Source organism: Amblyomma maculatum, chromosome 1 (genome assembly GCF_055883805.1).
Source record: "Amblyomma maculatum isolate TAMU_Amacu chromosome 1, ASM5588380v1, whole genome shotgun sequence".
NCBI lineage: Eukaryota > Metazoa > Arthropoda > Arachnida > Ixodida > Ixodidae > Amblyomma > Amblyomma maculatum.
The window spans coordinates 90360524-90388131 of NC_139344.1; the positions used below are offsets into that span (position 1 = coordinate 90360524).

The 27608-nt window shown below is 40.8% G+C and overlaps 1 protein-coding gene across 3 annotated transcripts in view; it reads left to right on the forward strand.

The window, feature by feature from the left end:
• The window catches only part of LOC146203154 (CD109 antigen-like), a 107581-nt gene extending 80920 nt beyond the window's left edge, over nucleotides 1-26661 (forward strand). For 2 of the 3 annotated variants that reach the window (XM_084588542.1, XM_084588543.1), the window contains 17 exons: nucleotides 3340-3499; nucleotides 4603-4720; nucleotides 5154-5267; nucleotides 5447-5551; nucleotides 5873-6001; nucleotides 7829-7973; nucleotides 9181-9357; nucleotides 11533-11771; nucleotides 11917-11979; nucleotides 12731-12905; nucleotides 13742-13953; nucleotides 15980-16132; nucleotides 16785-16847; nucleotides 17436-17548; nucleotides 19895-20060; nucleotides 21908-22010; nucleotides 22280-26661. In XM_084588542.1, coding sequence (XP_084444668.1) covers nucleotides 3340-3499; nucleotides 4603-4720; nucleotides 5154-5267; nucleotides 5447-5551; nucleotides 5873-6001; nucleotides 7829-7973; nucleotides 9181-9357; nucleotides 11533-11771; nucleotides 11917-11979; nucleotides 12731-12905; nucleotides 13742-13953; nucleotides 15980-16132; nucleotides 16785-16847; nucleotides 17436-17548; nucleotides 19895-20060; nucleotides 21908-22010; nucleotides 22280-22497 — 2453 coding nt within the window. In that variant the 3' untranslated portion in view covers nucleotides 22498-26661. Of the gene's footprint in view, nucleotides 1-802; nucleotides 945-3339; nucleotides 3500-4602; nucleotides 4721-5153; nucleotides 5268-5446; nucleotides 5552-5872; nucleotides 6002-7828; nucleotides 7974-9180; nucleotides 9358-11532; nucleotides 11772-11916; nucleotides 11980-12730; nucleotides 12906-13741; nucleotides 13954-15979; nucleotides 16133-16784; nucleotides 16848-17435; nucleotides 17549-19894; nucleotides 20061-21907; nucleotides 22011-22279 lie in introns of all 3 variants that reach the window. The other variant, XM_084588541.1, reaches the window with a different exon arrangement.
• Nucleotides 26662-27608: the final 947 nt, after the last annotated feature.

Below are 27608 nucleotides of genomic sequence, written 5' to 3' on the forward strand. Positions count from 1 at the left end.
TAGGGACCTGCAAAAATTGCCCTTAGTAACAGAGTGTGTCTTGTAACCATGTCTCTTGTAACGAGATTTTTATTGCACTGCCTTTTAACTTGGGGATTATTGTTTGTTTCACCATGAGCACTTAAGCATTATCAAGGCTTTGTTTTTTTGCTCTGTGCATGAAGCTACAGCTAGCATTTTTATGCAATGAAATCTGGCCCATCAGCATTACATGTATTGAATAGGCGGCGATTAATTTGAACTGTCGTAATTCATACTTTTGGTTGTCTTTGCATTTGAATTATAGAGAGTCAACTGTGCACACCTTGCTTGAAAGGTTTTTGAAGATTATCTTAAGGTAATTTTGGGGTTTTGCTTTTGAGGGGAGCAGTAAATAGTATATACTATAAATGTGAAACTTGTGTCGTTTTTCTTATTGCTCGGCTTCAAGCGAATTCACTTAAAACTTTAGGATGAATGTGCACATTGTTCCAGCTGGTTCTTCTTGGGGGTGTGTTCCATCTCAAAACTGGGCTGCTATTAGTCACAATGCATATTTTTGAAGAGGACAAGCTGTCGGGCTAGTTGGTTTTGCATAGTTTTTTGCAGCGCGTAGCCAAATAACCCTGTGCGTCTTACCTGTTTTTACGTTTTTGTCCGTGTCCGGCTACGCGCTGCAAAAAACTATGCATGTTTTTAGTAGGGAAAATTTTATACCGGGCTTTTATTACAGCCTGAATACTTTCAGTACTCACTTTATTTATTAATGTTGCTGACCTTTCTAAATTTTTTCCTCCTTGCCATAATTGCCAACCCTCCAAAGTCTACTATCGTTCTGGATTTGGCGGTGAATTTGAGCTTGACGACTCAGCATACTCTGGGGGAGCGGCAGGTCGTAACGAGGGGAAGCAACGACTGCGACGCTTCTTTCCCGAGACTTGGCTGTGGAATAGCACCGTAACAGGGTAGGCTTTGGCTGCCAGCATGCTTGGTCCATTGATCCATCTCAAAGCCTCTCTCCAGCCATGCAGATTTCCCAAAAAATGTAGCTCTTTCAAAGCACCAGCCTGCATTCATAAAACTATGTTTACCCCCTTCAACTGTCTAGGTTTGTACGTTGAAATCGGACTTCTACCTACGCTAGAAATAAATGACCCTGATGTCAATGTCGTTTCTAGCTTGGCACATGTGATACTGCCCAAACAATATGATCTCTTTATAGGCTAATTTTAAATAGGCTGTGGTGAAGTAGGTGTCATAAAAATAGAAGCTCGTGCTTCTTTTTTGTTTTCGAAATTCTCAGGACCACCTTTATTCTTACCATAGGAAAACTAATATTGGCGAATACTCTGCATGGCTGGGGTGCAGCACTTTGTGCAAAATGAAGATAGCAGACTTGCAGAAGCTTTTGCTTTGAATTCTGCACTCTGTTCACATGACACTGCTTCTGCATTTACTTATGCCATAGTAGGGCATATGCCGTGCAGGCATTGAATACTTCTGACACCCTTGGTTACACATTTGCATATGTACCATTTTTGCTAAAAGTAGCCAGGCAAGGAGGCTTGCTTCTGAATTATATACTGGTGCCTTTATGGCACTCTTGAAGACCAGAGATCCTAGAAGGGTGTGTACCGTGGCTTTCATTATCGCACACCAATTTACAGTTTGAGTGCGATCTATGTTAGGCTACACAGTTAAGAAGCAAACCCTGGCGCTTGATTACTTGTTGCAAAAATGGTATCTTGCAGCATTTAACTTTTTTTCAACTGTTCACCTGCGTGCACTTTTTTTTTGCCCTGTTTTCTTCTTGCTCCTTTGACACAGCAGTTTAACAACTTTCTCTTAATCGCCAAGTGTAGGTCGTGGACAAAAGTTTGCAGGATGCGTGTTTCACGAAAAATAATTATTTCTGTGTGGTAGGGCAAGGCAGGGAAACTGAAAGTATTGAATCAAGATTGGACATGCATGCTCTGTTTTTAGTTAAACAGCTGACTGCTACTAGTGAAGCAGCTCAGAAATAAACATTTCTTGCAAGAATCTACACCCTGCAAACTTGTGTTCATCACTGCGCATGTATTAGCTGTTGCATTCTTTTATATTTTGCTTATGGCATTTTACTATTTATGTTTTGGGTATCATGAGAAATGAAAACAAAAAAAATGTGGCCTCTATTACAGTTTTTTAAAGCTTCTTGAATTCCATCTGGTAAAGATGGATAAAAGCAGAACTGAGTGAAAGCACGTGAAAATTTATTTATAAAGGTCAGATATAGCGCTCTTTAGTGACAAAACTGTGATGAGTATATCTGTACTGCTCCATGGGGTGCGTTCAATTTTTGTTGAGGAGACCGTGCCGTTCATAACATCAGTATAGATAACTTCAACGAGTACTGATTTGAGATGTAGAAAGAGAAGGGTGCGATTTCCAATAATTCAAATTCAAATGTGAAAAAAAAAAGCCGTATATTTGATGACTTGAACTATTGCTGCAAAGTATTATCGCACTGTTTATGGTTTGCACAACCACTTGCCACATGTTAGCTTAACTGAAGCACACACATTACTGTGTGGGCTTCAGTTAAGCCTGTAAATTAAAATTAAGTTAAGCCTGTAAATTAAAATTTGAGGTTGACATCAAGTCTGAATCACTGCTTCACAGCTTAGCTTTGCTACTACTTTCATCTTATGCTACTCGCTCACTTTCTCTGCTGTTTTACTTCCTCTCACTACAGCCTCCTGAATCTTTGCTTTTTTCTGAAGTTGCAGCTTTTGCAAACTCATCATGCTGCTTCCCTTGTAGGTACATTAGTGCACAATAATTGTGCCTGTAAAATACAAATGATAAACTGTATTTGAAGCCGCAATATAATTTGATCTGGCAGCTCTTGTAGCTTGTGGAATATGAAAACAATGATCATTCTTCACTTTTATTTACTGCCTGGCAGATGTAGATGAACAGTTCTTGTCGAAATAGTACCAGTTATGGCGTGGAGGATGGAAACGATGTCAAAGGAGAGACAGAGACAATTTTTTTTTTTTTTTTTAAACAGCACAAACCAAGCTGGAAAAACTGCACTGAATCAGGGATAAGCTAATAAATGCTTTAAGTAAGTGCTAGCTGTACACTTAAGGACACTACGAATAGTTGAGTATGCAGCATCTGGGGCTTAAAAAAAGGAGAGGGAAACGGTTATGGAAATGCACTGGGGCACGTGGTTTTTCTTTTATTTTTTTCTCTGGTGCTTACTGGGTTCCTGTTTTTTTCTTTCTTGTTCTCTTGCCTTTCCTCCCTGTTTCTATTTCTTTGTGCCTGCCATTGTCCGTCCTTTCATCTGCTACCTCTGGATGCTGCCGGCAGTCTATGCGAGGAAGCAAGTGATTCGTCTAGACACAGATGTCTTGACCAATCCGGTCCTTCCACCGGGCGGGCTCCCTGAAGCACCACCTCAGGTGCCTGGCCGCATTAGGCTGCGTCAGCAGTACCCCGAAACTTGGCTTTGGAGCAATGCCACTGCCAGGTATTCACAAACCTGGCTCTGCGCACCCGCAGTGGTGCCACGAGCTTTGTTTACACTGCTTACAACAGTTGCAGTGTTGGTGCCTGGCTTGGGCTAACTAGCACCTCTGTATATGTTTAGGAAGGAGATCTAAATTGACAGTGTGCCGAGGTCGATAATGTATCAGTTGGCAACCTTCAAGGCAGTGAATTAAAAGTAAAAAATAAAAAGAGGAGGTTCCAGTAGTATTTTTAAGTACCAATGTATGTGCTGAGGTAGATCTAAATTAAGTGGGCTGAGAAGGTAAGATGTCAGTTAGTGACCTTCCGGGTAGTGAATTAAAAGAAAAAAAAAGTTCCAGTAGTGTTACTAAACTCTCGGTTCTTATTGGTCAGGCAAACTAATTTCCTACGTGAGATATCATATGCACTTGGCACTCAGATTTGTAAAGCTGCTGTCTTCTGGTTTTGTAAAGTATTAACCTCTTGCGACAGCAGTCTCTATGGCTTGTAAGGCTAGGTCAAGTTTGGGTCCTAAATTTTTTTTTTTAACTTGATGCAGGACATGCTCTAGTTCGCTACTTCTGTTGTGGACAAGCTGAGGAAAGAAAGTGTGCCATACCTAATCTCATGCGCAAAGAGGTAGCGACCGCTCGAACTGACAAAACTGCGTGCCAGCATTTTCTGATGGGGTCGCAGCCATGTGCGGGATATTCATAGAGTGCCTCCTCTGATGTGCTTCCCTGCTTCTTTGAGCACTTCAGTTGGATGCGCCGTTTCATAGAAGAAAACAGTCATCGTACTGGTTCGCATGGTCTCTCCACTTTTGCGCACGAGTGTACATAGGTTTATTTACAGAATGGTATTGGCAGGAATGAAATGCGGTTTATGCCACTGTTTTTAATTTCCTTCTCACAGGATTGTACTTAAAAAGGCTGCCGTAATCTGTTTCATATTTTGCCTTGCATAATTTAAAGTCTCGCGGTGCAAGCAAACATTTAATTTGGAGAAATATTGTACTATTCCTGGTACTAGTATCTTGTTTACACAATCATTTGTTGCATGTTGTAACCAAGCTTTTAAAATTTGCAAGTGGTAACGGCCTGATCTTTATTTTCACTTCAGTCCTGATGGTAGGGCTGTTATTGCAAGCACAGTTCCAGACACCATTACATCTTGGGTGATCAGTGCGTTCGCGCTGGATTCTCTCACCGGTCTTGGAATTGCTCCCTCACAAGCAAAAGTAAGGCATTTTGCTGAACTTTCTTACTGTGGCATGTTGCCGAATTTGTTGTGCACACTTTATCAAGAGCATGTGAAACATTATGTAGCTATTTGGGATTGAGATGTTGCTTGCTAAACATACTTGAATACCATCCTGTTTCAGTCTTAATTTTTTTTTTGTCCACAATGCAGTCATCGGCAAACTAATGCAAATGAAGAAATTTCTTCGGAAATTCAGAAATGCAAACATAAACTAAAAATAGCATTGGCCCGATGGCAGTGCCCAATGGAATAGATACTTTCTTTGACAAAGGCTCTTTCTGTGACATAAATCAATTATTTGTAGTGTCACTCAGCTCTGCATTATGAATGTATTATGATTTGTAGTGTGATTGTATGATGATTGTCTTGTGATTGTTTTGTGCTGTGCGGTGACTGGTTTTTTCTGCCAGGTGACAGTCTTCCGGCCATTTTTTGTGACAGCTAGTCTGCCATATTCTGTTCTTCGCGGAGAGTCTGTGGCAATTCAATGTGTTGTTTTCAACTACAACAACAAACCAGTTGAGGTGAGCTTTCATGCATCGACTTCTACTGTGCATTATTATACCAGTAATTACATACAGTAATGTGTGTATCCAGCAAGGCGTACATTTACTTGTTACCTGTGCGTAGTATGTATTGCACTGCTTTCCTTAGGCTCCGACACCAATATATTTTTTTTCTTTTCATTCTCTAATGCACTTAGGCGGAAGTGACACTGGAGAATCGCCGTGGGGAGTTCATCTTTAGCTCTCTGTCAAATGATGTCACAGGAGAAGAAAACAAGGAGACACGCACGAAGAAAGTGACGGTAAGTCCCGTCGGTGTGCTGTTTTCTTTTTTTTTTTTTAATTATTTCGAACGCAACTGCAAGCACTGTGTAAAAAAAAAAAAGAACATTTTGCTGGCTCGGTCTGTCTTCATGCCAGTTTGAAAGCTTTTGTTATGCTTTTTCTCCAGGTGCATACACCGCAGTGCGTGCTGTTACTTATTGTAACCAGGTTTAAGTAACATTAAACCTCCACAATTTTTTTTTGTATTATGGTTCCTATTCTTCATAGTATAGTGTGGTTTGTTGATTTGTATACCATTGTACTGAGTATTGATGCGTTTCACATTTTTTCGTTGGCAGGTGCCAGCTCAAGATGGCATTCCTGTGTCGTTCCTTATCACACCTCTCAAGTTGGGTTACATCGACATACGTGTGTCGGCTACATCAAGTCTGGCTGGTGATGCCATACTCAAGAAGCTCCTTGTCAAGGTTTGTGGTGTGGTGTCACTCATAGTATTAATTTTGCAGGTAGAGGAAAGTTGTGTAATGAGGTAATTATAACCAAAATTATAAAAAGGGTTGGGGTGCCAGCTGCTTAGGTCTTTTAATGCACATGCTGAAGTAGATATTGTGTACCTTAGCATGCTTGAAGTCTTATTTATGATTACCTGCCTCTGTGTTGCGGAAAATTAACATTAGCTGTATAGGAAGCATACACAAGTAACTAAAATAACTGAAGTTGAAGACAGGATGACTCCTGCCTCATATCCAGAGTGTAGTTTTTAGTATTCTTCTTGTCTTAAAAGTATTGTTCTAAAACTGCCCTCTGGAGTAACTAATTCTTAATAAGCTACGCAAGTAACATTTTGGAGTTGGAATGGCAAAGAAAACACAAGGGAATAAAAAAAAATTTTAAAATCATGTACATTTATTTCAAAATTATTTTGGGAGTTTATTGGAAGGCATTTGGAAGGTACTCAAACATTTATGACTAGCAGCTTGCCGGCATCACTGAAGAGGAAAGTATACGAGAGTTACATCCTACCGGTACTGACCTATGGGGTTGAAACATGGAGGCTAACAAAAAGGGTTCTATTTATGTTGAGGACAACGCAGAGGGCCATGGAATGGAAAATGGTAGGTGTAACGTTGAGAGATAAGAAGCGCGCAGAGTGGGTCAGAGAAATAACTCAAGTTACTGACATTCTAGTCGAAATTAAGAAGAGGAAATGGGCATGGCCAGGTCATGTAGTTTGGAGAGAGGATAACTTATGGCCTTGTGAGAGTAACCAATTGGATTCCAAGGGAAGGTAAGCGTAGCAGGGGGTGGCAGAAAATTATGTGGGCAGATGAGATTAAGAAATTCGCGGGGGTCAAGTGGATGCAGCTAACATAGGACCGGATTAATTGGAGGAAAATGTGAGATGCCTTCGCCCTGCAGTGGGTAGTCAGGTTGATGATGAGGATTATACTGGTAAAAAATGTGCTGTTTAAAGAGATGGTTATGCTGGGTGGGCTAGTTTGTTAAACATATTTGTGGATCATGCTGCGGGGTTTCAGACTAAACAAGAAGAAATGTTGTACTGACTTACTGACTGGTACTGATCTACTAGACTGTTGGACCGTTGTACATCATTTCTTGCATTTCAAATGCATTTTAATGAAACTTCAGTACAACATTATGTGAGAACAGTTATTCACATAAGTTAGATGTACAGTCTTTGCCAGAATTAACCAAGCAACAGTGTGTTTATTACCTACGCAACAGAGCATTTGTGGCACACCTTAATAAATCTCTGCAAGGTAAGCATATGTGACCATTTTCCACAGGTCTCAGCTCCTTTTGGTGCCACAAGGGCTCCCATTATGTGCTTGAGAAGCAAACCCTCTTGCCTGCGTGTTACTACAAAAATTTAAATTGGGGGGACACTTCTGCCTTTAAGGGTAGACAGAATCTGCAGCTCCACTTGCAGATTCTTATTCGTATTCATTCTCTTTGCTGCACACATACTGATTAGTATAATACTTATATTCGTAACCTTCAACATTATATGCAAGACCGCCTGATAAAATATAAGACCCTGCTTTAACCAAGCTGCACAAATGTGCTTTCATGGCCTAGGCTTATATCCCATAACCCACCAAGCACCAATCAGTGTTCAGCCGTATGCGATTTTTCGCTCGCAGCTCTGACAAACCCAGACCTTCTGCAGAATGGGGCCTTCAATGCTATCACATTAATGCTGTACTTAAAAAGATCGTTTCACTGATATGTATCATTTATTTCCCACTTGATTGTTTGTTTTTCAAATGCAGCCCGAAGGCTCGAAGCAGTACTTCAACAAGGCCATCCTAATTGATAGAAGGAATCCATCAGCTCCTCCCACATTGGCCAACATCAGCATTCCTATTCCAAAGAATGCGGTTCCTGGATCGGAAAGGATCAGCATTTCTGCAATTGGCAAGTGCTTTTATTCATTAAGAGGTTCTTTTTTCATCTACTGAGAAGGAAGGGCTTGCCAGTGTGCTTCCTTGCTCAATACACACATATATCGGCAAGTGTGCATGCATGCGGTCATGCATGCACGCACACACACATGTGCACACTCACTGTCTCACTCACTCACTGTTTCAGTCACTGTTTCACTGACTCACTCACTGTCTCACTCACTTACTGCTTCATTCACTCACTGTTTCACTCACTGACTCATTGTTTCACTCACTGACTCACTCACTGTCTCACTCACTGTCTCACTCACTGTCTCACTCACTGACTCACTCACTGACTCACTCACTGACTCACTCACTGTCTCACTTACTGTCTCTCTCACTCACTGCTTCATTCACTCACTGTCTCACTCACTGACTCACTCACTGTCTCACTCACTGACTCACTTACTGTCTCACCTACTGTCTCACTCACTGACTCACTTACTGACTCACTTACTGACTCACTTACTGACTCACTTACTGTCTCACTTACTGACTCACTTACTGTCTCACTTACTGACTCACTTACTGACTCACTTACTGACTCACTGTTTCACTTACTGACTCACTGACTCACTCACTGTCTCACTCACTGTCTCACTCACTCACTGTCTCACTCACTCACTGTCTCACTCACTCACTGTTTCATTCACTCACTGTTTCATTCACTCACTGTTTCACTCTCTGACTCACTTACTGTCTCACTTACTGTCTCACTTACTGTCTCACTCACTGACTCACTTACTGACTCACTGTTTCACTCACTGTCTCACTGTCTCACTCACTGTCTCACTCACTGTCTCACTCACAGTCTCACTCACAGTCTCACTCACTGTATCACTGACTCACTGTCTCACTCACTGTTTCACTGACTCACTCACTGTCTCACTCATTCACTGTTTCACTCACTCACTGTTTCACTCACTCACTGTTTCACTCACTCACTGTTTCACTCACTGTCTCACTTACGGTCTCACTCACTGCCTCACTTACTCACTGTCTCACTCACGGTCTCACTCTCACAAAAAGACCAGACAAATTAGGCCTTGGTGCCATTTCTTGATAAATTATTTCTTAATGATGTTTTTTAACACGAACAAAAGTGGTGCATATCTTTTTTTTTTTTTTTTCATATCTTGACATCTAAGTTGAGTATGTTAAATTGGGTTTTTGTGCAGGTGACCTTCTTGGCCCCAGTGTGAACAATTTGGACCAACTACTAGTAATGCCACATGGCTGTGGAGAGCAAAATATGCTGGACTTTGTGCCTAATGTCGTTGTTCTGGACTACCTGAAACGAGCCAACCGGCTCACGCCATCTGTTCAGAACAAAGCTATACGGAACCTTGAAGATGGTGAGGATGCTGTATATAGACCTTATTCGCTAAATAGATCATATAAAGCAATGCATAGTTGTATTGCTTTTCCAGAAACATTTTTTGTGAATGCATGGGACACTCTTTGATAACTGTTAAAGTAAAACTGCTTTAGTAGGGCAGTCAGATGACTGTTATCTACCTGCATTCCGAGTCTGGCTGTTAATATACATACTGTGGAGCTCCACCGACCAAGCGCAGTTAATTGGACGGCTTTCAGTACACACAGTGAAGCCTAGTAACCCTTTTTTGCTCAAATTGTTCTAAAAAAAAAAAAAAAAAATCCAGGTTGTCAATTTATTTTACTGCTGCTTTTAAATGCACATAAAGGTGTACAGATGATAAAAAAGGCGGAAAAATTTTGGACTGTATGTTGGTTGCGGCGTCTTCTTTGCGGCGTGTATTTGTAAGTCCTGGACTGTGGCAGCACCTCCCTGTGAGCCATTATCTTCAGTAGGACACAAAGTTTCAAACGGAACAGTGACACCCGTTCTTATACGGCAGAAATCGTGGAAACCAGCAAAGGGCTTATAAGTGATGGGAATGAGGATATGTGGCCAAATCTTGTGCACCAGGATCGTCCCTCTGTAAGTGGTGCTTCCACTGGATGGAGTAGAAATGCTGACATCCCACAGTTTTATTATGAACTTGGGAATGATCTACATTCTGTCACTTGTTACTCTACTGGAAAAATTTTTTAGGCTGACTTATTAACAGCAAAGATATTGATGATCAAAAAGGATGCTCCTTCTCTGCCCCTCAAATCGGCACTTGCTGACATGCAAGGAGAAGCAAATAAAACACGTAGCGGCTGCACTTTCTCACCCGTTCATACCCTGTCCTGCCAGCGTCATTTGGACGTGCCCAATAAAAAGGATTGCCCAGATTGCCTGCTTTAAATCAGCAGGGCAGGTACTGCTTATGCCCATGCACAGCTTTTAAATTTGACTCTGATACTTGCAAAGATCATCTCGACAGATTTCTTGCATTAGCATATGACGATCAAAATTTTTTCAGAGTTCCTTTAATTATGTTGAACTGAGGGAGACCTTTCATTTTTGTTAAATAGAATGGCATAGATCATGTGTGCTGTGTTCCAAAACATATTACCATAGCCAGTGTGTAGCAAAGAACATTAATAAAATCAATTTTTACTAGAGTGAAAACTAAGGCTGCTGGTCTTTTATGGGAATATGAGAAGTGATTGCTCCCACATAGTGGCAATAATTTGTCCTCTCTCTCAATTTGTATCTTCATTGTAATTTTATCTACATACTTTCGTTGCTTGTATGCCTTTGTGTAGTAAATGGTTGCCCTACGTTTTGAGCTTGGCATTCAGGTGTACTCAGGCAGGCTGTGTGTGTTGAATAATTTTGTATAAAACAGGAAGGAACTTCAATTTCTGCAGTATTGATACATACTAGTACGTTCTATCTCGTTGATTCAACTCCCTGTCAATTCAGAAATTTGGATAATTCGAACTACGGGCACGCGCATATAAGTTTATGGCGTCAGACACTAGTTAATTCAGTCATGGGCAAGTTTGCAGTGGCTAATTTGGATGGGGGTCATGTCGAGGTGCAACCCGTGAAGCCAGCGATTGTCAAAACTGACCACCCCGAACATGAATTGCATGGAACAGTGATCCTCAGTGTGGAGCATCCTCAAAACGCAACGGGGTGGTTTGTGAAGAGATGCCCTTGTCAATGTGTCGCGCTGTGAAAAGGGCTGCAGAGGCATTTGCGATTTTGGAGCAATTTTTTGATGTTGCTGACAGTGTGCACAAAGCAAAACACTTCATGAAACTGCACAATGTCATTACAGCTTCATTTTCATCTCAAATGTTATGTTCCAGGTGTTCGTTAGATTGGGATGCAAATGGTTTTCAGCGGTCTTTTAGGGGCGTTCAGCTAGTCAAACTTTTGGGTAATTCGAACATTTCTCTCTTGCTTTGAAGGCCAAATTAACATGATTTCACTTAACATTTTGTTTAGTGGTAATTGTGGATTCTTTGCATTCAAATTTTAATTTATAATATTTGATATGATTTGTTTGTGTTGGCATGATGCTAGACATCTTTTTTATGTAAATTAAAGTATCTTTTTGGGTGCTTGGCTTTGATTGGTGACTGACGTATCTTTTTACGTCTCGCAGGGTATCAGCGAGAACTGACGTACAAGCGTGATGATAATTCATTCAGTGCTTTTGGCAACACTGACAAGAGTGGCAGCACATGGTTGACAGCATTTGTGCTCAAGAGCTTTGCCCAGGCTTCTCCGTACACTGTCATTGACCCCAAAGTACTCGAGAATGCTACTGCGTGGCTGGTGGCACGTCAGCAAAGTGACGGCTCGTTCAGCGAACCTGGAGAGATAATTTACAAGCCAATGCAGGTATATTCTTAAGGTTGCTTGGATTGGGTGTGTGGTTGGAGTTGGGAGAGTTACATGTGCAGTTTGATGTGTACGTATATTAGTTAAATGCTATATTGCTCGAACAATTCTGAACGGTGTTCACCATTCACTCCTTCCATTGCAGAGTGGTGCTGGAAGTGGGCCTGCTCTGACAGCTTATGTTTTGATTGCGCTTCTAGAAAACAAGGCAAGTTCTTTTTCACAACATATGCGTTGTTTCTCAGGACTGAGAAGCCCTTCCCATAAGATTTTTAACTTTGCTTTAAATTAAAGTTTATCATCTCTTCCTAGCCATATGTGCACTTTTAAGAGTTTGTAATAACCAGGAAGGTGTTGAACTAGAAATTGGTGGTAATGTGAAAAAGAAAAAAGGCATTATGCCTTCATGTAATATTAGTCCTGGCACATCGGTTGCAAATGTGATCTGCGTGACAAGACTTAAGGCATTCATATCATCTTTGCGATCTCAAATGCAGCAGCTCCATTGCAAGAACACTTTAGTCCGGTTACACCCCGATATCAGCAAGCGTTTTTCCTTTAATGGTCTTGTGACTTTTGTCTGTATATAGTCAGTTAAGAAAAAATACTTTCGCTTTGTGCAGGCGAGTTACTAATGTCATGCATTGTGCAGAAGTGTATCATTATGTATTGTCGAGGTTGGCAAATAGTTGATGAGATTATTGGTTGTACGAGCTTGCATGGTTGGGGAAAATTCATTTTTCAGACTTTTTTTTGCTTTTCCTGTGTAATGGGTGTAAATTCTAGAGGCAGTGCTCTTAAGCAGCAATAGTCTTATCTATTCTTTGAAATTTTTTTCATAATGCTATGAAAAAAATGTGGAAGCCATCAAGCTTTCCGAATTGTTTCCGTAAAACTCGAGAAAAATTTTAAGTGCCCTGTTCTAATGCATTGTCCATGTTTTTCTGTCGCCTTTCCAGGCCAAGCAGACTCATCCAGATGTAGTTCAAGCAGCAGAGGCTTACCTTCTCAAAGAGCTTCGAACAACCAATGATCCTTACGTGGTGTCCTTGGTGACATATGCTTTACATTTGTCTGGTCACAGTGCTCAGGATGGTGCCTTCCAGAAGCTTCTCTCACTTGCGACCCGAGAAGGTGAATTCACTGCGTGGGCTTTGGTACTAAGTATATTCACGATAATTCAAACTCTGATTATTTATACTTTCAATTAATTCAAGCAAATTTCAAAATTCCAGTTAGCCCGACAGTATTCCCAACAATGGGCATGCAGTACAGCATGATGGAATTGCAAAAATTATCGTGCCTACTAAGTTTTCACTGAACAGGAAACTACTATTGCTCATTTTTTTTTCATTGGTTGAATTTGCTGCTGTACGGAATGATTTATTGAACGTTTTTTGTAGCCATTCGATGGTTTGACGTTTGGAAGATTTGAATGGGGTTTCAAGTACCTTGAAGTCTCGGTTAGCATTGTTTTACTCTTTTCAGAAAGCAATGCATTATTGATAACTTTTCTCTGCCACATAACCAGTTGTAGATTGCTGGTGGAGTATACATTTCAACGCCTTTCACTCGTATATTTTATGATTCTGCTAATGCTTTTAGCTACATGCATACAGAGAAATAGTTTCGAAATATAGTTTATATGCATATATATCCATGAAGTAAGTCACATTTAGTGCTGGATTGTAAATAAGGTGCATTCTGGTCATTCAAGCTCTCATAACTGAAACAAAAATCTGTGTCCTTGAATTTTGAATTAATGAACGTCTTCTGTAATTTTTTTAAACTAAGGTTTGTATAATCAGATCTTGAAGCCTGAATGCTATAACCATTCTATTTATATAAGGTTTTTAAATTTATACAAACCTCTGCATATTTTCCCATCTCTGTGTACCGCTATGTTTACCTGTGCAGAATTGTGTTAATGCTTTCACCTTTCAACATATGTGCTGGCCTAATTTGCACAGATGACACTATCTATTGGAAGGATCCTGCCCTCGCTGTCAACACTAGTGATAAGCAGTCCGACTATTTCTTCAAGCCCAGCTTCAAAGATGTGGAGATGACTGCCTATGCCCTGCTTACCCTCACTGAAAGGGGTGACATTGGAAATGCTGTTCCTGTCATGCGGTGGCTCGTCTCCAAGCAGAATGAGAATGGTGGCTACAGTTCTACTCAGGTGAGTGCACTGGGCTCTTTTGATAACTTACTGTGTTTCCGAGACAAAGACATTAAAATCAGCATTTGAAGTTGCTGCCCCGCCAGTGTATGCATCCTCATTGTTGTCACTATGCAGCCACAAGGGTTGTAGCTATGCTATTTGCTTCTTATTGCTATCAGTGTAAAAATTATATAATGTGAATGAAGTAATGTAGTTAAATATATGATTTGTAGGTTTTAACGTCTCAAAGTGACTCGGGCTATGAGGGACACCGTAGTGGAGGGCTCCCGAAATTTCGATCACCTGGGGTTCTTTAACGTGCACTGCCATAGTGCAGTACACGGGTGCCTTGCTTTTTGCGTCTTTCGAAAAGTGGCCGCCTTGCCCAGGATCGAACCTGCTCCCTTAGGTTCAGCATTCGACCACCCTAACCAATGAGGCATCGTGACGTGGTACAATATTAAAGAAAATGTTTGACTTGTGCATTATACAGGGTGTTTCATCTAAGATTTTACCTATTTTTTAAAAATAGGAAAATTGAGTTTTATTGTCGATTCTTCTTTTAGCTGTTGTATTAAGAGTAGAGAAAAATCTGGAGCCTTAAAGGGCTCTAATTAGCTTATTAATTAACTAAGAATAACTAATTAACTTTTCATTATACAAGCTAGAAGCTACTTTCAAATTGCAACAGCGAGCTACCGGTGTGAGAATGCCAAATGGTATTTTAAACGACAAGAAACGTGCATTTCTTAAGGACTGCAGCACTGGCAATTCTGGCCACTTTCGACGCACGAAAACGGAACCTAGCAGACGAAGCGCGGATTTGTACGCGCCCACGAGTGACGCAGTCATGACGTCGCCGGGCGAATCAAGCCGTCTGAAGGCGGCTGCTGCCGCTCTTGAAATACTTGTCTGGCGCTGCGTCATCACAGCCAGTGGTGCGATATCTGTGCATGTACTGCTTTTCTTTTTATTTCACCCTCTGGGAGCCAAAGCTTGTAGTCAAGAGGGAGGGCTATTTGCCCCTACCATCAGCACTACGCCCGCACCATGACAAGCTTCGCCCGCAATGCGTTGGTGATATCTCAAGATCCTACCAGATCATGACGCAGCTCCAGGCGCGTGTTTCGCGGGCGGCAGTGGCCGCCTCCAGACGGCTGCTTTCTCTCGGTGACGTCACGGCTGCGTCACTCATGGGCGAGCATAAGTGCGCGCCTCGACTGCTAGGTTTCGTTTTCGTGCGTCGAAAGCGGCCAGAATTGCCAGCGCTGCAGTCCTTAAGAAATGCGCGTTTGTTGTCGTTTAAAATACTATTTGGCATTCTCACACCGGTAGCTCACTGTTGCAATTTGAAAGCAGCTCCTAGCTGGTACAAATAAAAAGTTAATTAGGTAATCTTAGTTAATTATTAAGCTAATTAGTACCATTTAAGGCTCCTGATTTTTCTCTACTCTTAATACAACAGCTAAAAGAAGAATCGACAATAAAACTTAATTTTCCTATTTTTAAAAAATAGGTAAAATCTTAGATGAAACACCCTGTATAACTGACAGCAGTTTGGTAAGCTTTGTGATGCCACTGCACGATGCTTCTATGGTTCTGACACAGTACAGCTTGGCCATAGTTGGTTAGCACTCAAGTAATAATTGCTTGTGCAGTCACAGATGTTGCATGGTAGATGCAACCACCAACTGATTTTACTGCTACTGATGCCCAACCTCCTTCATTGTGCACTGATGATGGTGACTGGGATCACTGCTGTAATGTCACGCTGTGCTAAATTGCTCATGGTAAAATGCATTTTATGGCATCCTGAAGTTGCTGAAAGTTCTGATCCTCGCATGTACCAGACCAGAGTTTAACTTTTAATTACACCAAACTTTTGTTTGTGTTTGTTCATGCATTATCAGACAGAAAGGCCTGTGTCGGAAGTTACGAAACATAGCAGAGCGTTTTCATTTGTGCTTGCTATGAAAGCAACGGGGTTACATTATTTCTTACTCCTCCTGTAAAACAACCTTAAGCATGGAGGTTTTTTTTGCAGGATACTGTCATAGGCATTCAGGCCTTAGCACGAGTAGCAGCCAGTGTTGTCTCTCGGACTATTGCCATTGAAGCCAGTGTGAAGTATGGAGATGGAAGAAGCCGCATCCTAAAGATACACAGTGGCAACGCCCTTGTTTTGCAGCGTCTTGAGGTAGGCAAAAAACCTGGCCAGACCTCTGGCCACTAACTACGTACATTGTGTTGTTTCTCTACTGAATTATTCTGCATGCTCCTTTTTGTTGAACTTTTGCAGACAAAAGTGTTCAATTGTGGGGAACAGCTGTTTAAAATGTTCTCATTTGAAAAGTTCTTATAATATTTTTGATCTGAATTCTAGATAGAAAGCGTTGATTTCAGTTCCAATACTGATTGCATGATGATGTAATAACATTTGTCTGATGGCTGTCTTGTTGATACGAAATTGTCAGCATTTGGGAGAAAAATACCTAGACCCTTGGTTCAAAGGTTTTGCTTGCTAGTGGCACCAGAATACTTTGAATTAGAAATTTAGTTGTGTGCATTGCTGTTTATGCATGTAAATCTGCTGGTAGATGTAAATAATGACAAAGGTGTCTTTTGTGGCCTTAATAAAAGGTGTGCTCTGTATCAGCTCCGTGGCTGCGTATTCTGCATATAAGTCGAGTCAAATGTGAGCTTTACCTCCTAACTTGCAGGCCTTGCCGTTTGGGGGGGGAAAAAAAGGAGGGGAGGGGGGGGGGGGGGAGAATTGTGCTATTCAGTAATGAGCACTGTTCTGGATTCATTTTGTTAACTTTTTAATTGTTTTATTATTTGTTTTTCAGTTGCCTTCTGACCTCAAGTATGTTGAGATTGAAGCCACTGGATTTGGAGTAGCAGTGATGCAGGTAAATACCTTGATGTGGGGTTTACATGTGACAAGTAGCAGAGCACTGTCATCTGAATTTAGAAAATTAGATAGTCTGAAATTAAAATGGCTGTATTTCCCCAGACCTATTTGGTTTACATTCTTATGCTTTAGGTTTATTATGAATGCAGTTAAATCCAACTGCGAGACTTTAATTATGTAAATTGATCGTTATATATATGGTTTATTTTTACATAGGGGCATTGGAAAACTGGTATATCCCAAGGTTTTGATCTTTACAAGGTATATATTGTTACATATGGTATCATTATAAGTGGATTACTCTGTAACATAGCATTAATTAGATGGTGAGTTTTATACTGGCATCAAGGCTCTGTGCAAACAACATTTACTCTCTAGCTCTGCAAAGCTAATAAAAGCAACATATTCATACTTTGTTTAAGAAATTTTAATTATGTTGGCTACTACTTCTCATTATGAGCACCTTGTTACACTCTGAACACTAGAAGTGGCTTACGCATGAAAGAAAACCAAGACAGCAAAAGGCCTCACAGCTTTTAAGATTGCTGAAGTCCTATCTCCTATTTTTTGCTTTTGTGTATTACAGGTCTCCTGGTCATTCAACTTGGCTGTGTCTTCAGAATCACCTTCATTTTTCTTGAATCCTCTTCTGGACAAGACATCCACAGAAAACTATCTCCAGCTCAGTGTCTGCACCCAGTGAGCACTCTTTTATAACAACTTTTTGTAGACTTTTTTTTTTTTTTTGGACGGGGTGGGGGATTTATTAGGGTTGGCTGTTGGTTGTAAATTGAAACTTTTTCTCACTTCTGCTGGCCAAAGAATGTTATCCTGTTATATGCCATGTAGGTAGAGCGACTTATGGTCATAGCACAAAGGTAGGCTACCTGACTCTCATGAGCATGGCAGTGCAGCTATTGCTGTCACTTTTTGGCCCTGTGGCTGGGTGAAAAGATGGGAAAACCTTTTGTCTTTCTGTCTAACAAGATATATCAAGGGTTGTACTGAAAGAGAACATTAGTGTTCCTAAGGCATGAGCTGTGACATGGGTGGGGCAAGTGACGTGAAAAAAAGAGCATCATCAAAGGTTTTGATTTACAGCTGCAATGCTTTCATGCACTGCATGCTCTTTTGAGATCACAGTTTAGAAAGGAACACTTTGCATGACAAGAAAAATGTTACAGAGGGCCATAGCTACTGGAAGCTTGCCAAGTAGTGGTAGTTATATGCTCTCATATGCTTGCTATTTGCTAATACATATATGTATCATTAGTATACCATTACTACTGTTGCATAAAAGGACCTAACGTTAAAACTAAGGGAAGCATAGCAGATGGCAGCAATTTCTTTTTGCGTTGCCACTTATGAGGATGGGAGATTATGATGCATGGTGCATGATGTCTCTTCTCAAGAAGCACCTGGAAACTTCAGGATGGGACCAAAAGTACCGTATAAGCACTTGTAAGGGCCGCACTTTTTTTTTCCAGATTCGAAGAGCAATTTTTGGGGAGCGGCACGTACGAAAAAAATTTTTTCCGAGTAAACACAGACCAATCAGTGAATGGCGGCATTTATTTACCATTCGATTGTCACTCGCGGAGTCTTCAGACTCCGAGCTGTTGCTGTGTTCTAGTGCACGATGTTCACCCCACAAGTAGTCTTCAATCCAGCCTAAATGAGGCAAAACTCCACTATCTTCAGTTTAAAGCCTGCCATGTAGCTACTGATATGCTTGCCCATCGTGCTCGAATGGCAACACTCAACGGCAATTTACAAAAATAAAGCAGAGAGCAAACAAGAGCCGCAATTACAGTCTGTGACCTTGTCAACCACGCCACCACTACTCATGTGCCTTTGACAGTCGCAAAGCAAAGCCGGGTGGTGATGGTGATGGTGGCATACACTTTTTATCGGGTGGGCCTTGACGCATACCGCATGACCAAGCCAGAAAACAAGGTGGCCAGGGTTAGCTATACCGATGCCAATATCGATTGTGGAAGCTCGTGGCTGAGGGAAAATATGATAATGATGATGGCCCGCGACTTTGGGCGCCATCCATGGGTAGCATCTGGACGCTCTTGTATGCGTGCGTTTTGAAGGATTTTCCCTTAAGGGTTGTGGAAAGTTCGGGTGCGGCCTTTACACGGATGTTTTGCAAATGTTTGCTTCGGAAAATAGGGAGTGTGGCCCTTACACGCATTTATACGATAGTACGAGATTCTGCTAAGGACTCCTTTACAACCTTAGTTTAGAGACTGCAGTGAAAATGTCATGGGAAGAGTTCCAATTAGTGTTTATTTCTCCTGCAATGCCAGAAGAAGGTGCGCACATGTAAATTTGTTATTATATCCTTGGCTTCCTTTTGTTGTATGATTTGTTGCCTGCTAGTCAGCATCACACTGCAAGGGTTTCACACTAACAAGCTCAAATTTTTAGTTTGTGTGCAGCATGTTTCTATTTACTTTGGCATTTTATTTCTCTGAAGCTAAACACAGGGACCTGAACTCATTGCTTTGTAGTGAATTTCGCTTAGGAGCTGATCCGAAAAGGAGCCCTCTGCAGCGATTTTGCCAAATTAGCCTGTTAAAGAAACTTACTGTCTGGAATGTCTGAAACTAAATTTGATTTTTACTTAATTTTATGCTCATAAATCACTGCACATTTTTCATTCCAGAAATTTAAGCTGTTAAGAAGCCTAAAATGGAGAGCTTTTGAGTGTTTTTTGTTCTAACATGTCAGAGCAGGGCTAATAGAAACCTACCTTATGTTCATTACTGGAAAAGCATCCTGCCTGTTTTGTATTGCCTGAAAAATATTTTAGCTGTTACACAATACAAATTATCACTTTGACTAACTTGTTTTTTTGGCAAGACACTGTTAGGAGCCTGAATAATAGCCTTCCTGCTTGGACCTTTTTCACAAAAGGCACCCATGATGCCACACACGCCATTCTGAATGAGTTAACATTTCTTGCCATTTTAGTGGATGGTGCAACGCTGTTAGTGCTGTGGCTGTTTAATGTTGTTGCATTTGCTTTGGATACAGCTACCGAGGAGAAGGAGAGGCCAGCAACATGGCTGTCATGGAAGTAGCCCTGCCTTCGGGCTACCTGTTTGACTTTGACACCCTGAGCAGCATCCATCGGACCAAGGAAGTGCGCAGAGTGGAGAGCCAGGATGCGGACACAAATGTCGTCATTTACTTTGACAGGGTCAGTATTGCTTAACATTTAATGTGAGAACATTAGTGGTCTTTATCACCTGCCAGGTGGCAAGAGCCTATTGCCACCTGCCATGATTGGGACACGGTCATCTTCAAGCTGCCACGAATAATTTACAGGTGTCAAAATGAAAAGAGGGAATTCTACCTTCTCCTTGTAGGAATGAGGTGGGAGGGGCGAAACGCTTGGACGTAACAAATTGATGAGCTCTTCGTTTCTACATAAGCGGAGTAGAAAATGCATACACTTTTGTGTTTCCTCCACATCGATCAGATTAATTGTAATAATTTTTTTTTCTTTTTGCAAATAAACCGAGTGTTTCAGAGAAGTTTGCTACTAATTTTAAAGAATAGGCTTTTTGAGGTGTACATGCATATTTAGGGGCACAGTATTGCCAGTGTTGGCTGACATCAGAAAAGAGGTAAGATTAGCACTATTCACCTCTTTTCTGATGTCTGCCAACACTGGTATTATGGTGCTGCAGAAGCCATTTTCATACCTCAAGAATCTGTTTTTAAAAATGAGTAGCTGACTTCTCTGCAGCACCTGGTATTTCATTCCACATGCATTTGAGAAGCCATAGCTGAAGCTGCAGTGTACCAATGGCAATTATAAGGTGGTGTGAAGTTCAGCACAGAGAGAATTTTGTTTGAGTTATCAACCAAATGCCATAGTTTAAAAAATTTGCTAGAAGTACTTGCGTGCAACTGCAAACTGCTTTGAAAGAATTGCTTTGAAAGGAAAATCAGATTGACAGATTCTTTTTAACAACTGCGTTACTAGTGACTGTAAAATGACTTATTGATGACATATGACAATACAGGAGTCATTACATCTCTCAGATTTGTTCAGAATTTTATTTTTTAGTTGGATATGATACTGGCATGATTGAACTTGTTTGTTTTTGCTTAGCATTCACTGCTTTACATGTGTTCACAAAAGCATAGTTTAATAGGAACTGTTCAGGCTGCCTTGGGGCTTATGTTCACAATGCTATAGCTTGAGAGCAACGGCTTATACCCCAGTCACACGGTCATTTTCAAAGGCGATTGAGTTGATAGCCTTCTAGATTTTCAATCGCGATTGAACTCAAAGGAGTTGTGCCGCTGCTACACGGCAAAACTCGAAGGCTATTGAAATAGTTCTGGTGTTTGGCGCCAAACTTTTATGGCGCCACTATCGTTGCTTTTGGTTTTGCTTAAAGAACTAAAATATATTTATAAATGCAAAATAAAATATAACTTATCTTTTTTTAGTAACTGCAGGTGTTTAGTTGTTATTCAAGGACAACTTTTTTTTTTTTTTAACGCGTTGGCGTTCATACCTTGTTCATACGACTGCGCTTTTCATTGTGTTTGTTTTTCTCGGCGGCGCATGCTACAATAGTCGAGATTACATAAATAATACGCCTAAAAAAAGAGCGATGCTATTTTAAAATTATTATGGGTATTAATATTTTACCGCGTAAATTAAAGATATAAAATAATGTTTGTTAACGTTTTTGTACCGTAAAAGGCGCTGTACAAGTGTGTGCGTGACCCTCCTCAGGTCAACGCTAGCAACCTTGCGCGATGTTCGAAGGCCTTCGAGATCTCGATAGAGTTCTGAGCTGTTCCGTTGACTCGATAGACTATCGACTCAATGGCCATTGAAAACGCCCGTGTGGCAGCTTTCGAAGGCCTTCGAGTCGATAGGAAGTCGGTTCGAGGGCCTTCGAAATGCCCGTGTGACAGCGATATTTGACTGTCTTGAAGTCACAAGTAGAGTGGTATTATCTTCGTTCCTTTTTCTGGAAAGATGGGCCAGAGTGAATGATGCATGGTTCACATTTTCTGCAGATTGGAAGAGAAGAATTGTGTGTCACTGTGCCAGCACACAGGGAGCACAAGGTTGCCAATCAGAAGCCGGTCCCAGTCAAGGTTTATGACTACTACAATTTGGGTGAGTAAAATTCTAGCTCATTCTTCCGCTGAGCATCCACTTTTTGTGAGACTTTTTTTTTTTTATAGTTGTTATACTTCATTACATTCAGTTACATTCTGAATTATTGCTAGCTAGCATTGAAAGCTGGAATCTGCAGTGTATGGCTACATTTAATTAAATGTTAGCAGATGATGATGGTGCACGGGATGAAATGTAGTGTATTGTCATTATCAGTGGTGAGTGCTTAGTCAAAAATGTCATTTTCTTGTGTTCTTTTTCTTTTTTAGCTCGCAGTGCTAGAATGTTCTACAGCCCTCACAAGGCAACATTGTGCGACATCTGTGAGGGTGTTGAGTGTGGCAACGACTGCAATGCTGTGAAACAAACAAAGTCCGATGCTACGCAGCTGGAAAGAGAATCTGAGCCGGACGGCGCCGCTGGTGTCTATGCGTCCCACCTTTCTATAGCAGTGCTTGCAATTTCTGTGGCACTGTTTCGGAGATAGTGGCAAAGTGAGGCTGAGTACCGGGCAGAACTGCTTGGTATATGTGGTGCTGTATTTCATTTTAATGCAGTTTTGCGACTTGTTCTCATTACAGAGGCATGCTCATACCTGTTTAGCTTTATTCTGGCATTCATACTGTGACATCTGTGGGTTTGCTTGTCTACTACTTCATGTCAACTAGTGCATTGTTGCACAGTGTGAAGCTTGTCACTGTTTCAGTGTCTCTTGTGACCTTGGCAATTATTGTGAGTTGCTGCTGTGTGTTTGTTGCTATCATATTCCTGTTTCCATGTCTTTACAAGCACCCTGGTCATTTGAGGTACAAGCAATATGAGAGGAAACACATTATACTTGGATGCAATCGTAAAGGTGGATAATCTTAGCGTTTAATTGTGCACAGAGTGTTTCCTTTCATATTACTTATACCTATCTATATTGTAAAATTTCTGTGTTTAGAATTTCAAGGCGGTCACAGTTTTCTTTTTTTACTTTTTAGAGCCTCCTGTCGGGGTTATTGGTAACTGGTCATTTGAGATACCTTGACAACGCTAGGTGCTGCTACTGCTTGTGCGGTGAATTGCGAAAATGCTAGCGTACCCAACGGAGCTCTCCATTAGCGTCCATCCACACTGTTTGCATCACATCGTGGCTCATGTTCAACATCGGTGTGCTAACAAGTCATGCTGGCAGAATGGAGGATGCGGGGCTTTTTAAAAATATTTTTTTACATGTTTGTCTTTATGGTTGGTCTTTAAGCAGCGCCTATCAAATTCATTCCACTACTTGGATCGAAACTCATTCTTTAACAACCTCACGTGTACTATTTCAAACATACATGCAATCAGTGACTTCGGTAACATTTGCTGTAAGGCCGAGACAGTTATAATCGAATATTGTCATGCAGCACATGTGATATGTTTCAGGTATTGCATCACTGTAGTGTTAAATAGAAGCGTTAGATATACGCTGACCTGTTGATTCGTATCAACATTTTTCAAAAACTTTCCTTCTCCTCTCGTTACACGGCTGACTTTTTTCCCGTTTTTTTCACGTTGATGGCATGTTAAGGTGTACTTCATATACATAGTAAGACATTTGGCGTCAGCACTAGCTTGGTCGGTATAGTAGAAACAAGAAGCTGCAATCATTTGCAAACTTTCCTCTCGAACGGGTAAGCTCAACAACCAAACGGATCAATGTCATGACATTGCAGAGGGGAAAATCTGTCACTGGTGTTCACTGGGTCAAGTCTTTCTCCTACAGAAGGGTACTCGTTCACTTGGTTCATAATTCAGCATCAGTGCTCAAGTGTTGCACCGATGGAAAATAATTTGTTACATACGTAAGATAATCTTTATATTAAGTGAAGAGCGAACAGAACCAGGATTCAGAACATTCTGCTTGTGGAGCACCAAAGAAAGGTAAAAGAGAAAAAACGAAATCTTGGATGGAGATGTAGTAGTAAAGGAATGTGCAGTGAGTTTATGTCCAAGTTAGCTTGCTGAGAAATGATGCATACATTGTGGAATGTCGTGTTTCTCATAGGGCAAGTGTAGTTGCTTTTCAAGGCTTTAAACTTGTCTTTCATGTTCCTTTTGTCCATCTGTTCAACCATCATCATCTTTCATGTAATTTGCATGCCATTTGGTTCATGATACAATCACAAATATGCAGCCATTTGTCCAAGAAGCAAGGAGAACTTGTTTATCCATATATTCACTGGAATAAAATATAGAGTAACGGTGCAAGGTAGTATGATTAGCCCCTGAATTGTGCACATCACATGTGCTGCATCGTGCGTGCTATGTGCTGCTATCATGTAGTAATGTTGAGAGGAGTGATGAAGCCAGAAAAATATAGGGCAGCTTTCTTAAGAGGTAGTTTAGGAACATTGTGGCGATGCTTTATGAACATTTCATGCGTTGCCATGCGACAATAAAACTACACCATGCAGCTATTGCATTGGAGCTCTTGTAATTTTTTGTATACACCACTTCTCTAGTGTCTGAAATTTTTGCAAGAGGCCTTTGAAAGCCAGGAATAGCTCGGCAGACCCTCTTAGGTCCAGTTGTGAGCCGGAGCTGTTGGTGTGCTAAAAGCATGTGGATTATACTATGTAGTTTGGGCATTGTATGTGGTTCTTGCTATGTTTTTATGGAGCTGTACTAATTGCTTTTTAGTCATTGACCATATATATTTTATTAATGACTTGTAAATATAGGGCAGCTTTCATCTGTGCTCCAGATTTTCATGGGCACATCAGTTTTTGTGGAGAAGGCACTCTTGCTGCACAGAAGGTTTTTATCTCAATTTTAACTCTGGCACACCTGGTTTAGCCTATGAAGGAGGAGGTTTGTCATTTCCTTATATTTCAAAAAGCGGTACCTTGATATGACTTGTAGTAGGTCTAGTGAGAAAATGTTGGTCAGGGAAGGAAACCTCAGCTGCATCTGTTGCCTGCTGTTGTGAAGAAACACTGTGTGCGTTGTCATTGGTGTGCTGTCACAAATGGGAGCACTGCATAGTTGTACCAAGGAGGTAGCAGTGACAAGGCAAACATGCACATGCAAGTACTTCTGGCAACTTGTTTAACATTTATATTTTCCTTTTTTGTTAGTGTGTATCCACTCTTTTTGGACGTTTTTTTTTTTTTTTTTAATAAGGCAGTAGAAAGACTGGCTAGTATATATGTTTGTCCTGCTGCTGTTGCATTCCTGGTAAAAACTGCAGTGCTGCCATTTGTCTACACAAATTAGAGCTATGAAACACTCATTTTAATCTTGGTGCTTAGGCTGCTGTATTTTTTTTTTTTTGCAAGGGCCCACATTAGCATGGGACATTTAAGCTGCCTTTTGTTATGTTTATTGGCACGTGTAAAATAATTAGGATCAAACCTTCTTTCTTTTTTTTTTGTTGCAATTTTTTTTTTAAGTGTGCCGTATGGGCATGGTAAGGTATAAAGGAAAACAATGTGGGTCCTTTTTTTGTTATTATACCTGACCTACTTTTTACAGTTCTGCTTCTTGTTTGACAGCACAGCTCACTGTCTGCAACTTCGTGCAACACTTTATCCTATATATGCTGGTACATATTTTATATGTTGCACCCAGTTGTATGTCAGTTGTACATACATTTTTATGCCTGGTCTTCTAAATACTGCTGCGGTGCAGTTTTATCACACGTAATGAAGTGTTATAGTTTGATTGCTACTGGCAGATTGTACATAACAGATATGTTTATTTGGATGTTCTACGTCCACATAAATTGCTGCATTTATAGTCTGTGCTGTAATAATGCTGTGATGATGCTATACTCTTGAAGTGTGTCGACTTGTGTGTAGTGATTGTATTTCTGCATGTCGAATATGCAGCACAGGAAAATAGATATGTAGAAAAACCATAAGCAGCTATTTGTGCCACACAGATTGTGATTTTGCACGTGTTTGCTTTTTTTTTTTTTTTTGCTGCTACTTAAACTTTTCTTCAAAATTAACAAACATGAGTTAATATTCATGTATCTTGTTCTCTTCATCATATTTATTTCCCAGTCAACAAGCCTAAGGTTCTCGTAGATCTGTTGTAAAATGCACATAGAAATGTATGCAAACATTGCAGTAAAACCTCCCATGCTTTACCACCTCTGAAGATGTACATTTCCAATAGATGACAACTTGCTCTATGCATTTGCTTTACTTTTCATGGGACGATGTGAGCATTTATATTTCCGTGGACTGTTGCTTGCTCAAGTAAATTCTTTTGCTACCGTGTTAACTCGGGTATTAACCACTGTCGACCATGAACTGAGTGCCATTTGTGGTTAACTCTGTAATGCCTAGCGTATCACCTGAGATATGGAGGATTGCTTTCATCTACATGCTATCACAACTACATAAATTAACATTTGTTGTAGAAACTGCCTTTCTAATATATTGGTCAAAGCTCGGTCAAAGTGTCAGCTGCCAAAGATGCAGGAGGCCTGCTAAAAATAAATAAATGTAAAAACCTGCCTTAATGACCAAACAGCCTGATGTTTCCAAGATTGTAACGTTGCAGTGGCAGCTGAGGTGGCTATTCTTTGCTCTGCTAGGCTTATTGCATGCACCTTCATATTTTCACGCAGTTTTACCATCCTTGGACATTAAAAAATCATCCGAATCAGCTTGCATTAATTATGCATTAATCATGTTTTTCCTAATAAGCCTCCCAAGTTTATTGCATTTCTGCACTGGCCATTAGTGATGAAATACTGGAGGTTGTTTATCCAGCACTTTGAATGCATAGGCATTACAGGGTTAAACTGTGAAGTTTGAACAATATAGGCCAGCTAGCATAACAAACAACGGATGCTGTTCAGTTCAGCTTTTGCTACTCTGTTTTGGTTTCAAGCCAACCACAGTGGTTTATGCTTGTGGGACTTAAGTAGACAAAAACACTGTGCAAATAGCATTTCTTGGATCCTGTAAATGGGGTCAGTGAACAAAGCAACCATGAAGGTCATGCACTTACCTATTGAGAATGATCAATTCCTTGAAATTCAGCATAACCTTTACCCACTCTTAGACTGGGGTAGTGTGCTACAACTGGTAGACACATGCTCAAAATACGCCTCCCACTGAACCACCAGCCTTCAAGAAAGTTGGGATGTCAGCTGTGTTGTCTGTCTGTGTTTCAGAACTGGCCTTTAATCGGGAAGGGTTCAGTAGCAAATAGCTAGCAAATGCTATTTAATAGAAAAGGCAGAAAATGCTTACTGGAGCATTCACAGAGGCTCTGATACGAGAGTTTGCATGACAGATAAAATATTTTTGTTATTGTGCCCAAGCATACTGACTGGCTGCATGAGCTGGCAGTACAGCTCTGGATGCTCCAAGCTGAGGCAAACAGCACACCAGCCTTCCAAAACCTTTGCGATGGAAGAATGCCAAAAAAAGAAATTATTATTCAACCCCTGTTAATTAGGAACTTCAGATAATCAGAATTAGGAGCGCGGTCCCGAGCTCCCGAACTCTGCCCCTATACACGTCTACGGCGTCGGACGCCTGTTACTTCGGACGGGGACGAGTTCGCACCGTTTTATTTGGATAGGAAGTAGTAGGGGAGCGAGGGGGGCTG